The 18,790-nt window shown below is 37.6% G+C and overlaps 1 protein-coding gene across 1 annotated transcript; it reads left to right on the forward strand.

Moving 5' to 3' along the window:
• The first annotated feature begins 11,353 nt into the window (after positions 1-11,353).
• LOC136270722 (uncharacterized) lies at positions 11,354-17,332 on the forward strand. Its single transcript, XM_066069228.1, has 2 exons — positions 11,354-16,862; positions 17,306-17,332. The coding sequence occupies exon 1, from the start codon at positions 11,371-11,373 to the stop codon at positions 16,618-16,620; it is 5,250 nt and encodes a 1,749-aa protein (XP_065925300.1). The 5' UTR covers positions 11,354-11,370; the 3' UTR covers positions 16,621-16,862; positions 17,306-17,332.
• Positions 17,333-18,790: the final 1,458 nt, after the last annotated feature.

Genomic DNA, 18,790 nt, shown 5'->3' on the forward strand with positions numbered 1-18,790 from the left:
AGATGATTACACCTTGCTGATCGTTTATCATCACCGGTACGATCAGATCTGATTGAAGGCAATACTAAACACTGCGAGTGTTCTTCAGTTCAGTGATACTGATTACTACAATACACACACCTAAAACACATTTTAATACATTTAAAGATGATAAAAATGTGTTAATTTGTACATTGTAAAAATCAAACGCAAAAATAATCAAAGGAGAATTCGATAGAGAAAAAAAAGAATGCGTACTATATTGGTAAACAGTATTGCTCAAAACCATTTCATCGATAAAGATGTATTGGAAATTCACATAATGAAACAATACAATTACAAAATTACAGGAACAAAATTTAGGAGCAACACAAACAGATACAGAGATAAGGGATAAAAGAGGATGAGAGACAGAGATGTCTCTGTATTTGGTTGTGTTGCTCTTAATTTTATTTTTACAAACTTTTTATCATCTTTAAATGTATTAATTTGTGTTTTCAGTTTGTTGATTGTCTGATGTAGTATTCAATATCATTGAATTGAATAATGTTTGCAGTGTTTGGTAATGCCAAACATCAGATTTGACCGTACCGTTCATGATTTACGATCAGCAACAGGTAAACATCTTCATAATGAATGAAAAGTTTTCCCACTTATAATCGTCAACGTGTTGTGTACATATCGTTTTGAAAATTTGCATATTATCAAACAATGTGAAACGTTTGTGAAACGTTGGGGCGAGACTAATATGCGAATCGAGTTGCATTTTTGGGTCAGAAATATTTCTTCCGAATTATTACTATTATTTATAACAGACGGCCTCTATGGGCAATGATCTGATAATTTTCATCGCCTTTTCAATTTAGAGAAAAAGAGAGAGAGAGAGAGAGAGAGAGAGAGAGAGAGAGAGAGAAACGTACTTCGAAACCTATATTCTCTGTCAGTTCAACTTGAAAACAGATTTAAAAATGTCAAACAAGAAATGTCTACGGCTTAAGGCCGACAACTCTAATTCTTGCATTAGAAATGTCCATGTCCTGTCTGTCTAATGTAAATAAAAGCTTGTGCTGCATGTTTGTGTCTTGTTTTCGTTTTAATCCACAACTGGGATAGCATCTGATGAACACACGGGCATTAAAACCCACAAATATTCATTTCCCGATTTTATACGAATTAAATTTGCATTTTCTTTTCTGTCTATCCTTTTTCCTCAAATTTCTCTGAAAATCTGCGTATGCATATTTACATGTATCAGCAACCTGTTCAAGATCCACGAAGGATAACTCTCCCTTCCCAGACCCCGATTTCTTTTGACTTTAGGAGAATGCGCCTCAGTTAACCCAAAGTGACATTCCAACACCTTCAAATAGCCGCTCGAGACTATAGTTTGACCTGGCCTGTTCATTTCTTTGCTTACGCTATCCGGTCACATTGTTTACAAGCGGCAATAAACTGATGAACAAATACTATCCTCTTAACCAATCGCTAGGCGCCTATCTATTCTAAATTAAGGTTTCACAACATTGGGTATCAACTTCAGATGGACGGAAGAACGCTCCATCTCTTCTTTCTATCATTTTCCAAATTGACTACACAACTCAACAAATGTTATCTTCTGTCAAGAAACGAGCGAAATAGCGTAGTGGCAACACTCTCGCCTACGCATCTAATGGTACTCGGATCGATACCGCTTTGCGGAACCAATTTTTTTTTTAATTTACCGATTTCCTGCAAAAGATTTGAACAAAACAAGAGGGCAAATGAATGGTGTAAAAACTTTCTAATTGTTCCATAAACAATTAGTCTAATAGTTGTATCTGTTTTTATTCTTAACTTTTCTCAGCACTACTATTTCTCTCTCTCTCTCTCTTTCTCTCTCTCTCATATTGAAAATGCGATGAAAATAATCAGGTTGTTGCGCCTAGAATTAATAGTAATAATTCGGAAAAACAAATTCTGACCCAAAAATGCAACTTGATTCGAATTTTAGTCTCGCCCAAACGTTTCACAAACGTTTCACATTGTTTGATTATATGCAAATTTTCAAAACAATATAAACACAACATGTTGACAATTATAAGTAGGAATAATTTTCAGTCCTGATGAAGATGATTACACCTTGCTGATCGTTTATCATCACCGGTACGATCAGATCTGATTGAAGGCAATACTAAACACTGCGAGTGTTCTTCAGTTCAGTGATACTGATTACTACAATACACACACCTAAAACACATTTTAATACATTTAAAGATGATAAAAATGTGTTAATTTGTACATTGTAAAAATCAAACGCAAAAATAATCAAAGGAGAATTCGATAGAGAAAAAAAAGAATGCGTACTATATTGGTAAACAGTATTGCTCAAAACCATTTCATCGATAAAGATGTATTGGAAATTCACATAATGAAACAATACAATTACAAAATTACAGGAACAAAATTTAGGAGCAACACAAACAGATACAGAGATAAGGGATAAAAGAGGATGAGAGACAGAGATGTCTCTGTATTTGGTTGTGTTGCTCTTAATTTTATTTTTACAAACTTTTTATCATCTTTAAATGTATTAATTTGTGTTTTCAGTTTGTTGATTGTCTGATGTAGTATTCAATATCATTGAATTGAATAATGTTTGCAGTGTTTGGTAATGCCAAACATCAGATTTGACCGTACCGTTCATGATTTACGATCAGCAACAGGTAAACATCTTCATAATGAATGAAAAGTTTTCCCACTTATAATCGTCAACGTGTTGTGTACATATCGTTTTGAAAATTTGCATATTATCAAACAATGTGAAACGTTTGTGAAACGTTGGGGCGAGACTAATATGCGAATCGAGTTGCATTTTTGGGTCAGAAATATTTCTTCCGAATTATTACTATTATTTATAACAGACGGCCTCTATGGGCAATGATCTGATAATTTTCATCGCCTTTTCAATTTAGAGAAAAAGAGAGAGAGAGAGAGAGAGAGAGAGAGAGAGAGAGAGAGAGAAACGTACTTCGAAACCTATATTCTCTGTCAGTTCAACTTGAAAACAGATTTAAAAATGTCAAACAAGAAATGTCTACGGCTTAAGGCCGACAACTCTAATTCTTGCATTAGAAATGTCCATGTCCTGTCTGTCTAATGTAAATAAAAGCTTGTGCTGCATGTTTGTGTCTTGTTTTCGTTTTAATCCACAACTGGGATAGCATCTGATGAACACACGGGCATTAAAACCCACAAATATTCATTTCCCGATTTTATACGAATTAAATTTGCATTTTCTTTTCTGTCTATCCTTTTTCCTCAAATTTCTCTGAAAATCTGCGTATGCATATTTACATGTATCAGCAACCTGTTCAAGATCCACGAAGGATAACTCTCCCTTCCCAGACCCCGATTTCTTTTGACTTTAGGAGAATGCGCCTCAGTTAACCCAAAGTGACATTCCAACACCTTCAAATAGCCGCTCGAGACTATAGTTTGACCTGGCCTGTTCATTTCTTTGCTTACGCTATCCGGTCACATTGTTTACAAGCGGCAATAAACTGATGAACAAATACTATCCTCTTAACCAATCGCTAGGCGCCTATCTATTCTAAATTAAGGTTTCACAACATTGGGTATCAACTTCAGATGGACGGAAGAACGCTCCATCTCTTCTTTCTATCATTTTCCAAATTGACTACACAACTCAACAAATGTTATCTTCTGTCAAGAAACGAGCGAAATAGCGTAGTGGCAACACTCTCGCCTACGCATCTAATGGTACTCGGATCGATACCGCTTTGCGGAACCAATTTTTTTTTTAATTTACCGATTTCCTGCAAAAGATTTGAACAAAACAAGAGGGCAAATGAATGGTGTAAAAACTTTCTAATTGTTCCATAAACAATTAGTCTAATAGTTGTATCTGTTTTTATTCTTAACTTTTCTCAGCACTACTATTTCTCTCTCTCTCTCTCTTTCTCTCTCTCTCATATTGAAAATGCGATGAAAATAATCAGGTTGTTGCGCCTAGAATTAATAGTAATAATTCGGAAAAACAAATTCTGACCCAAAAATGCAACTTGATTCGAATTTTAGTCTCGCCCAAACGTTTCACAAACGTTTCACATTGTTTGATTATATGCAAATTTTCAAAACAATATAAACACAACATGTTGACAATTATAAGTAGGAATAATTTTCAGTCCTGATGAAGATGATTACACCTTGCTGATCGTTTATCATCACCGGTACGATCAGATCTGATTGAAGGCAATACTAAACACTGCGAGTGTTCTTCAGTTCAGTGATACTGATTACTACAATACACACACCTAAAACACATTTTAATACATTTAAAGATGATAAAAATGTGTTAATTTGTACATTGTAAAAATCAAACGCAAAAATAATCAAAGGAGAATTCGATAGAGAAAAAAAAGAATGCGTACTATATTGGTAAACAGTATTGCTCAAAACCATTTCATCGATAAAGATGTATTGGAAATTCACATAATGAAACAATACAATTACAAAATTACAGGAACAAAATTTAGGAGCAACACAAACAGATACAGAGATAAGGGATAAAAGAGGATGAGAGACAGAGATGTCTCTGTATTTGGTTGTGTTGCTCTTAATTTTATTTTTACAAACTTTTTATCATCTTTAAATGTATTAATTTGTGTTTTCAGTTTGTTGATTGTCTGATGTAGTATTCAATATCATTGAATTGAATAATGTTTGCAGTGTTTGGTAATGCCAAACATCAGATTTGACCGTACCGTTCATGATTTACGATCAGCAACAGGTAAACATCTTCATAATGAATGAAAAGTTTTCCCACTTATAATCGTCAACGTGTTGTGTACATATCGTTTTGAAAATTTGCATATTATCAAACAATGTGAAACGTTTGTGAAACGTTGGGGCGAGACTAATATGCGAATCGAGTTGCATTTTTGGGTCAGAAATATTTCTTCCGAATTATTACTATTATTTATAACAGACGGCCTCTATGGGCAATGATCTGATAATTTTCATCGCCTTTTCAATTTAGAGAAAAAGAGAGAGAGAGAGAGAGAGAGAGAGAGAGAGAGAGAGAGAGAAACGTACTTCGAAACCTATATTCTCTGTCAGTTCAACTTGAAAACAGATTTAAAAATGTCAAACAAGAAATGTCTACGGCTTAAGGCCGACAACTCTAATTCTTGCATTAGAAATGTCCATGTCCTGTCTGTCTAATGTAAATAAAAGCTTGTGCTGCATGTTTGTGTCTTGTTTTCGTTTTAATCCACAACTGGGATAGCATCTGATGAACACACGGGCATTAAAACCCACAAATATTCATTTCCCGATTTTATACGAATTAAATTTGCATTTTCTTTTCTGTCTATCCTTTTTCCTCAAATTTCTCTGAAAATCTGCGTATGCATATTTACATGTATCAGCAACCTGTTCAAGATCCACGAAGGATAACTCTCCCTTCCCAGACCCCGATTTCTTTTGACTTTAGGAGAATGCGCCTCAGTTAACCCAAAGTGACATTCCAACACCTTCAAATAGCCGCTCGAGACTATAGTTTGACCTGGCCTGTTCATTTCTTTGCTTACGCTATCCGGTCACATTGTTTACAAGCGGCAATAAACTGATGAACAAATACTATCCTCTTAACCAATCGCTAGGCGCCTATCTATTCTAAATTAAGGTTTCACAACATTGGGTATCAACTTCAGATGGACGGAAGAACGCTCCATCTCTTCTTTCTATCATTTTCCAAATTGACTACACAACTCAACAAATGTTATCTTCTGTCAAGAAACGAGCGAAATAGCGTAGTGGCAACACTCTCGCCTACGCATCTAATGGTACTCGGATCGATACCGCTTTGCGGAACCAATTTTTTTTTTAATTTACCGATTTCCTGCAAAAGATTTGAACAAAACAAGAGGGCAAATGAATGGTGTAAAAACTTTCTAATTGTTCCATAAACAATTAGTCTAATAGTTGTATCTGTTTTTATTCTTAACTTTTCTCAGCACTACTATTTCTCTCTCTCTCTCTCTTTCTCTCTCTCTCATATTGAAAATGCGATGAAAATAATCAGGTTGTTGCGCCTAGAATTAATAGTAATAATTCGGAAAAACAAATTCTGACCCAAAAATGCAACTTGATTCGAATTTTAGTCTCGCCCAAACGTTTCACAAACGTTTCACATTGTTTGATTATATGCAAATTTTCAAAACAATATAAACACAACATGTTGACAATTATAAGTAGGAATAATTTTCAGTCCTGATGAAGATGATTACACCTTGCTGATCGTTTATCATCACCGGTACGATCAGATCTGATTGAAGGCAATACTAAACACTGCGAGTGTTCTTCAGTTCAGTGATACTGATTACTACAATACACACACCTAAAACACATTTTAATACATTTAAAGATGATAAAAATGTGTTAATTTGTACATTGTAAAAATCAAACGCAAAAATAATCAAAGGAGAATTCGATAGAGAAAAAAAAGAATGCGTACTATATTGGTAAACAGTATTGCTCAAAACCATTTCATCGATAAAGATGTATTGGAAATTCACATAATGAAACAATACAATTACAAAATTACAGGAACAAAATTTAGGAGCAACACAAACAGATACAGAGATAAGGGATAAAAGAGGATGAGAGACAGAGATGTCTCTGTATTTGGTTGTGTTGCTCTTAATTTTATTTTTACAAACTTTTTATCATCTTTAAATGTATTAATTTGTGTTTTCAGTTTGTTGATTGTCTGATGTAGTATTCAATATCATTGAATTGAATAATGTTTGCAGTGTTTGGTAATGCCAAACATCAGATTTGACCGTACCGTTCATGATTTACGATCAGCAACAGGTAAACATCTTCATAATGAATGAAAAGTTTTCCCACTTATAATCGTCAACGTGTTGTGTACATATCGTTTTGAAAATTTGCATATTATCAAACAATGTGAAACGTTTGTGAAACGTTGGGGCGAGACTAATATGCGAATCGAGTTGCATTTTTGGGTCAGAAATATTTCTTCCGAATTATTACTATTATTTATAACAGACGGCCTCTATGGGCAATGATCTGATAATTTTCATCGCCTTTTCAATTTAGAGAAAAAGAGAGAGAGAGAGAGAGAGAGAGAGAGAGAGAGAGAGAGAGAGAAACGTACTTCGAAACCTATATTCTCTGTCAGTTCAACTTGAAAACAGATTTAAAAATGTCAAACAAGAAATGTCTACGGCTTAAGGCCGACAACTCTAATTCTTGCATTAGAAATGTCCATGTCCTGTCTGTCTAATGTAAATAAAAGCTTGTGCTGCATGTTTGTGTCTTGTTTTCGTTTTAATCCACAACTGGGATAGCATCTGATGAACACACGGGCATTAAAACCCACAAATATTCATTTCCCGATTTTATACGAATTAAATTTGCATTTTCTTTTCTGTCTATCCTTTTTCCTCAAATTTCTCTGAAAATCTGCGTATGCATATTTACATGTATCAGCAACCTGTTCAAGATCCACGAAGGATAACTCTCCCTTCCCAGACCCCGATTTCTTTTGACTTTAGGAGAATGCGCCTCAGTTAACCCAAAGTGACATTCCAACACCTTCAAATAGCCGCTCGAGACTATAGTTTGACCTGGCCTGTTCATTTCTTTGCTTACGCTATCCGGTCACATTGTTTACAAGCGGCAATAAACTGATGAACAAATACTATCCTCTTAACCAATCGCTAGGCGCCTATCTATTCTAAATTAAGGTTTCACAACATTGGGTATCAACTTCAGATGGACGGAAGAACGCTCCATCTCTTCTTTCTATCATTTTCCAAATTGACTACACAACTCAACAAATGTTATCTTCTGTCAAGAAACGAGCGAAATAGCGTAGTGGCAACACTCTCGCCTACGCATCTAATGGTACTCGGATCGATACCGCTTTGCGGAACCAATTTTTTTTTTAATTTACCGATTTCCTGCAAAAGATTTGAACAAAACAAGAGGGCAAATGAATGGTGTAAAAACTTTCTAATTGTTCCATAAACAATTAGTCTAATAGTTGTATCTGTTTTTATTCTTAACTTTTCTCAGCACTACTATTTCTCTCTCTCTCTCTTTCTCTCTCTCTCATATTGAAAATGCGATGAAAATAATCAGGTTGTTGCGCCTAGAATTAATAGTAATAATTCGGAAAAACAAATTCTGACCCAAAAATGCAACTTGATTCGAATTTTAGTCTCGCCCAAACGTTTCACAAACGTTTCACATTGTTTGATTATATGCAAATTTTCAAAACAATATAAACACAACATGTTGACAATTATAAGTAGGAATAATTTTCAGTCCTGATGAAGATGATTACACCTTGCTGATCGTTTATCATCACCGGTACGATCAGATCTGATTGAAGGCAATACTAAACACTGCGAGTGTTCTTCAGTTCAGTGATACTGATTACTACAATACACACACCTAAAACACATTTTAATACATTTAAAGATGATAAAAATGTGTTAATTTGTACATTGTAAAAATCAAACGCAAAAATAATCAAAGGAGAATTCGATAGAGAAAAAAAAGAATGCGTACTATATTGGTAAACAGTATTGCTCAAAACCATTTCATCGATAAAGATGTATTGGAAATTCACATAATGAAACAATACAATTACAAAATTACAGGAACAAAATTTAGGAGCAACACAAACAGATACAGAGATAAGGGATAAAAGAGGATGAGAGACAGAGATGTCTCTGTATTTGGTTGTGTTGCTCTTAATTTTATTTTTACAAACTTTTTATCATCTTTAAATGTATTAATTTGTGTTTTCAGTTTGTTGATTGTCTGATGTAGTATTCAATATCATTGAATTGAATAATGTTTGCAGTGTTTGGTAATGCCAAACATCAGATTTGACCGTACCGTTCATGATTTACGATCAGCAACAGGTAAACATCTTCATAATGAATGAAAAGTTTTCCCACTTATAATCGTCAACGTGTTGTGTACATATCGTTTTGAAAATTTGCATATTATCAAACAATGTGAAACGTTTGTGAAACGTTGGGGCGAGACTAATATGCGAATCGAGTTGCATTTTTGGGTCAGAAATATTTCTTCCGAATTATTACTATTATTTATAACAGACGGCCTCTATGGGCAATGATCTGATAATTTTCATCGCCTTTTCAATTTAGAGAAAAAGAGAGAGAGAGAGAGAGAGAGAGAGAGAGAGAGAGAGAGAGAAAGAGAGAGAGAGAGAAACGTACTTCGAAACCTATATTCTCTGTCAGTTCAACTTGAAAACAGATTTAAAAATGTCAAACAAGAAATGTCTACGGCTTAAGGCCGACAACTCTAATTCTTGCATTAGAAATGTCCATGTCCTGTCTGTCTAATGTAAATAAAAGCTTGTGCTGCATGTTTGTGTCTTGTTTTCGTTTTAATCCACAACTGGGATAGCATCTGATGAACACACGGGCATTAAAACCCACAAATATTCATTTCCCGATTTTATACGAATTAAATTTGCATTTTCTTTTCTGTCTATCCTTTTTCCTCAAATTTCTCTGAAAATCTGCGTATGCATATTTACATGTATCAGCAACCTGTTCAAGATCCACGAAGGATAACTCTCCCTTCCCAGACCCCGATTTCTTTTGACTTTAGGAGAATGCGCCTCAGTTAACCCAAAGTGACATTCCAACACCTTCAAATAGCCGCTCGAGACTATAGTTTGACCTGGCCTGTTCATTTCTTTGCTTACGCTATCCGGTCACATTGTTTACAAGCGGCAATAAACTGATGAACAAATACTATCCTCTTAACCAATCGCTAGGCGCCTATCTATTCTAAATTAAGGTTTCACAACATTGGGTATCAACTTCAGATGGACGGAAGAACGCTCCATCTCTTCTTTCTATCATTTTCCAAATTGACTACACAACTCAACAAATGTTATCTTCTGTCAAGAAACGAGCGAAATAGCGTAGTGGCAACACTCTCGCCTACGCATCTAATGGTACTCGGATCGATACCGCTTTGCGGAACCAATTTTTTTTTTAATTTACCGATTTCCTGCAAAAGATTTGAACAAAACAAGAGGGCAAATGAATGGTGTAAAAACTTTCTAATTGTTCCATAAACAATTAGTCTAATAGTTGTATCTCTTTTTATTCTTAACTTTTCTCAGCACTACTATTTCTCTCTCTCTCTCTTTCTCTCTCTCTCATATTGAAAATGCGATGAAAATAATCAGGTTGTTGCGCCTAGAATTAATAGTAATAATTCGGAAAAACAAATTCTGACCCAAAAATGCAACTTGATTCGAATTTTAGTCTCGCCCAAACGTTTCACAAACGTTTCACATTGGTTGATTATTGTGATGTTCAAGAAACATTCTATGTACGACTTACTTAGTAAACATTTTTGAGTTTCACATGTCGGCTGGAGCCGAGCTGTTTTGCTACAGAGCATTATGTCGTTTTGTGTGAAGTGTGCAGTGCCATAGTGTAAGTGTATGTTTATCGCATTGTATAAGTATCTTTCCAGAGTTTTGAGTGAAATTCTAGTATGCATATGCTTGCATTTTCATGATAGTTGAGTATTTCTCTCCAATGTCTATCGGCCGACATGACCTACTTTCTGCATAGTGCGCAGATTCATATTTTGCATAGCATGCAATTGTTTCATTGTATAAGCATACAATATAAGTCTGTATTTTATCATACAGTATAAGTTCTTGGCAGATTTACGATGTATAAGTAAATGTAAATGTTGTAATTTTGGAAGGTTTTGCAAAACACGTGGTTGCTGATGAAACTTAAATCTATGGAAAGCAGTTCTAGTCAATAATACATTTGTATACGGAAATGTATGGAGTCGCATTATTGTCATAGTTATTATGTTTGTAAATGTATGTGTATTGTAACAACAATTCATTTGTCTTTTGTAGCTTTTTACTAATAAAGTATGGAGACAAGTATGCATTCTTAATCCAGAACAGTAAAAAGACTGGCTCTACAAGCACACATGGCAACCATGAATCCAACAGAAGAGGACACAAGTGGTCGTCCCAGAAGGAAGATCGTTTTGACAGAGACAGGAAAAGCTCTCTTCGAACAGTCTGTTTCAAAATTTTGGACAAAACTGAGAACTGTGCGTAGGAAGTTAGAAGCAGAGATGAAAGAAATGGCTACAGACTCTAAGGAATCTTACCATCTCCAACGAGATAGACTGATCAACCTTGCTAAAGAGTACTGCGGAGTTCAGGAAGAATTGTTGGCCTTTCTGGAACGCTCTAATACAAAGGAGAGTGAGAGAGAGAAAGCATCACAGAACGTAGTGGCAGAAGCGAAGCTACGTGCTCTTGAGAGCATGGAACCGGACTACATTTCTGTTTCCTCCGAATCAGTGGCCGAACCTGTCGTAGAAGTCGAGGATCCGATTGAACGGGCAAGAAACTTTGTCGAAGGGATTAGTCTACAGCCAGTAGAGACAACCTTAAAGGAACCTCTGACAGAAATGTTGAACGAGGAATCCCACAAAGCAACAGAGAAACTTAACAGCGAGTCAGTCAACCCAGTTACGAGAATATCTACACCTGTTCCCAAGGGATTGGAATCATCCAAGAACACTGTGTTTGATATTTCAAGCTTTCTACTTAAGAAAGAACTCATGATCAATAAGCTGGTCAATTTTGACGATAAACCTGAGAACTTTGTACCCTGGAAGACCAGTTTTAAGTCAGTTATTCAGGAGGCATCAGTTTCGCCCTCAGAAGAACTCGATCTCCTCATCAGATGGTTGGGCCCTAGCTCCAAGGAACACGCTAAAAGCATCCGAGCAGCATCAATAGGAAATCCTACACAAGGCTGTGAGACCTTATGGACTAGACTGGAGGAAAGATACGGCTCACCTGAACTGATCGAAACAGCAATTAAGACCAAGCTTGCGAATTTCCACCGACTCAGTGCGAACGAACCAAGACGGTTGTATGAACTTTCAGATATTTTGAGCGAAACACTGGCGTTAAAGGAAAATCCAAAATACAATCAACAATTCAGTTATTTTGACTCATCAGTAGGAGTGCTTCCCATTGTTCAGAAGTTAACATCTGGTTTGCAGAATAAGTGGACTTCTAAAGCCTCGAAGTACAAACAGACTCATGGAGTTACTTACCCTCCATTTACTATATTCTGTGAATTTGTGAAAGAAATGTCAACCATGATGAATGACCCTGGCTTACAAGTGACTCAGGCTTTTGTCAAAGAGACACCAAGATACAACCAGCAGAACTTCAAACCTGCAAAATCAGTGAATGTCAAGAAGACTGATTTTAAAGACTCAGGAAGAGACTTTAAGACCACAGGGAAGAGATGCCCTATCCACGATGCTGAGCATACCTTGAATGAGTGCAGGGCTTTCAGGAAGAAATCTGTTCGTGACCGGAAATTATTCCTCAGAGAACATAACTTGTGTTACAGATGTTGCGGATCAGACACGCATACGTTCAAGACCTGCCGCGCAGATATAAGATGCGAGGAATGTGAAAGTTCACAGCACCCTACAGCTCTCCATCCACCTGAAAGCCAGAGACAGAATGGCGGGGAGGGAGCAACCATCCTCTCTAAGTGCACGGCGGTGTGTGGTGAACAGTTTACTGGACGTTCGTGTGCAAAGGCTGTACTTGTGGACGTATATCCGAAAGGAACCCCTTCACAACGTTTACGCATCTATGCTCTGATTGATGACCAGAGCAACACAACACTCGCAAGATCAGAACTGTTTGACTTTATGAATGTGCCTCACTCACAGACACATTTCTTTACACTTACCTCATGTGCGGGCCGCATACAGACGAGTGGTCGTAGGATATCAGGTCTGATGGTAGCAACGACTGATGGTTCTGTTGTGATGGAACTGCCTACCATTACAGAATGTAATGAAATTCCCAATGAGAAACATGAAATACCGACCCTTGATGTAGTGAAACATCACCCACATCTTCAAGACCTACCTTTAGCTCCTATGAATCCACAAGCGGAAATTCTACTACTCATAGGACGTGACCTACTGGAGGCCCATTATGTGCTGTCTCAGAGACTTGGACCTAAGAACTCACCCTTTGCGTTGCAGCTGAAACTAGGTTGGGTCGTCATTGGAGATGTATGTATCAACAAGTCGCATAAACCATCGACTATCAATGTGCTCAAGACTAACATAGTTACCTGTGAACGTCGGTCGATTTTTCAACCCTGTCCTAACAGTTTCCATCTAAAGGAGGACATCGCATCCTGTCGAGACGATGTTGGGTTCCACATTTTCGAGCGGAACAGGGATGATGACGAAGTTGGGATCTCTGTCGAAGATCGCCAATTCCTCAGGATTATGGACAATGAGTTTGTGAAAGATGAAGACGGGAGATGGAAAGCTCCACTCCCTTTTAAGCTTCGTAGACCGCAGTTAGGGAACAACAGAAGTCAAGCGTTAAAGCGTGCGCTGATGCTAGACAGGGATTTGAAGCGGAACCCTATAAAGAGGGAGCACATGATCACGTTTATGAAATCAATCACAGAAAGTGACGCTTTAGAGATTGCACCACCTGTTCCTCCAGGAAAAGAGTGCTGGTTTTTACCTCTTTTTGGAGTGTATCATCCACGAAAACCAGACAAAATACGTGGAGTTTTCGACTCATCAGTGAGTTATGAAGGGCTCTCTCTCAATAGTGTCTTACTGTCAGGACCTAATCTAACGAATGACTTGCTTGGTGTACTGTTACGTTTCCGTATGGACAAAGTAGCCATCATGGCGGACATCCAGCAGATGTTTTACTCATTCCTTGTTAGTGAAGAGGACAGAGACTTTTTGAGGTTCTTCTGGTACAAGAATAACGACTCGGATGAAGAACTTATTGAGTACCGAATGAAGGTTCACGTGTTTGGGAACACACCTTCACCGGCAGTGGCCACTTATGGTCTACGGAAAACAGTAGAGAACGAAGATAGTGATGTAAGGAATTACGTGATTAAGAACTTTTATGTGGATGATGGTCTTATCTCCTTGCCCTCTAGTGCAGAAGCCATTAGATTGCTAAAGAAGACTCAGGTTGCGTTGAACAATGCAAGAATCAGACTCCATAAGATTGTGTCAAACGATGTGGAAGTCATGGAAGCTTTTCCATCTGAGGACTTGGAAAAGAACTTAATGTCACTGGACATTGGATCTGATGATTTGCCTGTCCAGCACAGTCTAGGCCTGTCATGGGACATTAACTCGGACAGCTTCACATACAGCACACGCATTCTAGAGAAACCCTTCACAAAGAGAGGACTTCTTTCTGTTGTCAACAGCTTGTTCGACCCTTTGGGTTTTATTGCACCCATAGTGATACATGGCAGAATTCTGTATAGAGAAGTGGGTGAGTGCAACAGTAGTTGGGATGATCCTTTACCTAGTGACCGAGAGGAAGAGTGGATAAGATGGAAGGACTCCCTCAGCTCTCTAGAAGACTTGCACATTCCAAGAATGTTTACGCAGCTTTCCTTAAGCCGTACTCACATGAGGGAAATACATATATTCTCGGACGCTTCTGAGAAAGCGATTTCAGCAGTGGTGTACCTGCGTACAATCAGCAACTCTGGTGATGTCCACGTTGGATTCGTCATTGGGAAATCTAAGATAGCCCCACTTCAGACTACAACTATCCCGCGTCTTGAACTTTGTGCAGCAGTCTTGGGCACACAGTTGGCTCAGACAGTGTTCAAACACTTGGATATCGACCCAGATGCAGCGACGTACTACACAGATAGTAAGGTAGTACTAGGTTACCTGAACAACCAAACTCGCAGATTTTATAACTATGTCTCGAACCGAGTGGCTGTCATCCACAGACGCTCTAAGCCTTTACAGTGGAAATTTGTACCAACGGCGCAGAATCCAGCAGACATAGGGACTAGATGTTTGACATCGGTAGAAGAGCTAGCAGAGAGTGACTGGCTTAGAGGACCACTTTTACTCAGATCTCCTCATAGTAAAGAAGAAGTTCTTACCTTTCCTTTGGTCTCTCCTGAAGAAGACAATAATGTACGTCCAGAAGTAAAAGTAAAGAAAACGGAAATAAACACACCATTTGTGGCAAGATTTGAAAACTTTTCAACTTGGAAAAGTTTGGTGCGTGCTGTTTATAATCTGAAGAAGATTTGCCGATTGAAAAGAGGAGCTGCAGATTCAGCAGCATTCGATGTTGAGGTCATGCAAGAAGCTGAGCATTTCATCCTGCAGGAAGTACAAGCTTTCTTTTATAAGGAAGAGATCAGATCTTTGAAAGACGGTAAACCTGTACCCCCTTCAAGCTGCATTGTGACTTTGAACCCGTTTATGGACAAACGGGGCATGGTACGTGTTGGCGGACGTCTCAACCAATCTAACCTTCCTGTTAATGAGAAGAACCCAATAATCATCCCTGGAAAATCTCATGTTGCAAGAATTCTTGTGTCCCATTTCCACAGCAAAGTTTATCACCAAGGAAGACTTATCTCAGAAGGTGCAGTGAGGTCCGGTGGGTTCTGGATCACTGGCTGTAAGACACTTGTGAACTCAGTTATACACAAGTGCGTTACCTGCAGGAAACTCCGAGGAAAACTGGAACACCAGCGCATGAGTGACTTACCTGCAGACAGACTGACGCCTGGTCCTCCTTTCTCAGCAGTAGGTGTCGACGTGTTTGGCCCGTGGACTGTAGCCGCGCGCAAGACCAGAGGAGGATTATCTCACAACAAAAGATGGGCGGTACTTTTTACATGTTTGACTTCAAGGGCCATTCACATAGAAGTCATAGAAGAGATGAGCTCTTCATCATTCATAAATGCACTGCGACGTTTTGTGTCTCTACGTGGCCCAGTGAAGGAGATGCGTTCAGACCGAGGGACCAACTTCTTAGGCGCCCTGGACGCGATTCAAGCGGATGCCATTTATACAGAGAAACGACCTATTAGAGATTACCTTCGCAACAACAGGATAACATGGACCTTTAATCCACCCCATGCATCACACAGAGGAGGATCATGGGAGAGGATGATTGGGATCTCTCGCAAGATACTAGACGCCATGTTGTTGAACCCAAATGCGAAACAGTTGTCCCATGAAGTCTTGTGCACATTCATGTGTGAGGTGTGTGCAATCGTGAACTCCCGTCCTATTTGTTCACTGTCATGTGATCCTGACAGTCCTTATGTCATCAGTCCGTCAATGCTACTTACCCAGAAAGGTTTCACAGACATTCCTCCACAGACTTGTGGCGACATAAAGGAAATCTACAAAGCTCAGTGGAAACATGTACAACACCTTTCCGATACCTTTTGGAAGCGTTGGAAGGATGGATACTTACAGAATCTCCAAGCAAGAAGGAAATGGTGTGAGGAACGTCCTGACGTGAAGGAAGGTGACGTGGTCCTATTACGTGACAAGGAGTTGCACCGTGGACAGTGGCCGATGGGTTTGATTGTGAAGACTTTCGAAAGTGGCAATGATCAGAAAGTGAGAACAGTTGAAGTTCGGGTGATCAAAGACGGCAAGGACACAACCTACATTCGACCAATAACGGAATTGGTGCTACTGATTGACTAACTTGTTCAGTTTATTAGTGTGCTTTAGTTTGCTCACATACTGTTTAGATTTTTGTGTATATGATTTATAATTTTGTATAATTGTAATATCCTTGGGATATTAGGCGGGGAGTGTGATGTTCAAGAAACATTCTATGTACGACTTACTTAGTAAACATTTTTGAGTTTCACATGTCGGCTGGAGCCGAGCTGTTTTGCTACAGAGCATTATGTCGTTTTGTGTGAAGTGTGCAGTGCCATAGTGTAAGTGTATGTTTATCGCATTGTATAAGTATCTTTCCAGAGTTTTGAGTGAAATTCTAGTATGCATATGCTTGCATTTTCATGATAGTTGAGTATTTCTCTCCAATGTCTATCGGCCGACATGACCTACTTTCTGCATAGTGCGCAGATTCATATTTTGCATAGCATGCAATTGTTTCATTGTATAAGCATACAATATAAGTCTGTATTTTATCATACAGTATAAGTTCTTGGCAGATTTACGATGTATAAGTAAATGTAAATGTTGTAATTTTGGAAGGTTTTGCAAAACACGTGGTTGCTGATGAAACTTAAATCTATGGAAAGCAGTTCTAGTCAATAATACATTTGTATACGGAAATGTATGGAGTCGCATTATTGTCATAGTTATTATGTTTGTAAATGTATGTGTATTGTAACAACAATTCATTTGTCTTTTGTAGCTTTTTACTAATAAAGTATGGAGACAAGTATGCATTCTTAATCCAGAACAATTATATGCAAATTTTCAAAACAATATAAACACAACATGTTGACAATTATAAGTAGGAATAATTTTCAGTCCTGATGAAGATGATTACACCTTGCTGATCGTTTATCATCACCGGTACGATCAGATCTGATTGAAGGCAATACCAAACACTGCGAGTGTTCTTCAGTTCAGTGATACTGATTACTACAATACACACACCTAAAACACATTTTAATACATTTAAAGATGATAAAAATGTGTTAATTTGTACATTGTAAAAATCAAACGCAAAAATAATCAAAGGAGAATTCGATAGAGAAAAAAAAGAATGCGTACTATATTGGTAAACAGTATTGCTCAAAACCATTTCATCGATAAAGATGTATTGGAAATTCACATAATGAAACAATACAATTACAAAATTACAGGAACAAAATTTAGGAGCAACACAAACAGATACAGAGATAAGGGATAAAAGAGGATGAGAGACAGAGATGTCTCTGTATTTGGTTGTGTTGCTCTTAATTTTATTTTTACAAACTTTTTATCATCTTTAAATGTTTTAATTTGTGTTTTCAGTTTGTTAATTGTCTGATGTAGTATTCAATATCATTGAATTGAATAATGTTTGCAGTGTTTGGTAATGCCAAACATCAGATTTGACCGTACCGTTCATGATTTACGATCAGCAACAGGTAAACATCTTCATAATGAATGAAAAGTTTTCCCACTTATAATCGTCAACGTGTTGTGTACATATCGTTTTGAAAATTTGCATATTATCAAACAATGTGAAACGTTTGTGAAACGTTGGGGCGAGACTAATATGCGAATCGAGTTGCATTTTTGGGTCAGAAATATTTCTTCCGAATTATTACTATTATTTATAACAGACGGCCTCTATGGGCAATGATCTGATAATTTTCATCGCCTTTTCAGTTTAGAGAAAAAGAGAGAGAGAGAGAGAGAGAGAGAGAGAGAGAGAGAGAGAGAGAGAAAGAGAGAGATAGAGAAACGTACTTCGAAACCTATATTCTCTGTCAGTTCAACTTGAAAACAGATTTAAAAATGTCAAACAAGAAATGTCTACGGCTTAAGGCCGACAACTCTAATTCTTGCATTAGAAATGTCCATGTCCTGTCTGTCTAATGTAAATAAAAGCTTGTGCTGCATGTTTGTGTCTTGTTTTCGTTTTAATCCACAACTGGGATAGCATCTGATGAACACACGGGCATTAAAACCCACAAATATTCATTTCCCGATTTTATACGAATTAAATTTGCATTTTCTTTTCTGTCTATCCTTTTTCCTCAAATTTCTCTGAAAATCTGCGTATGCATATTTACATGTATCAGCAACCTGTTCAAGATCCACGAAGGATAACTCTCCCTTCCCAGACCCCGATTTCTTTTGACTTTAGGAGAATGCGCCTCAGTTAACCCAAAGTGACATTCCA

Source organism: Magallana gigas, chromosome 8 (genome assembly GCF_963853765.1).
Source record: "Magallana gigas chromosome 8, xbMagGiga1.1, whole genome shotgun sequence".
In the NCBI taxonomy this organism is placed as follows: Eukaryota; Metazoa; Mollusca; class Bivalvia; order Ostreida; family Ostreidae; genus Magallana; species Magallana gigas.

Excerpts from the sequence above, each read along its gene's own strand:
- LOC136270722 (XM_066069228.1), top strand. The coding sequence starts at position 11,371 with ATGGAACCGGACTACATTTCTGTTTCCTCCGAATCAGTGGCCGAACCT.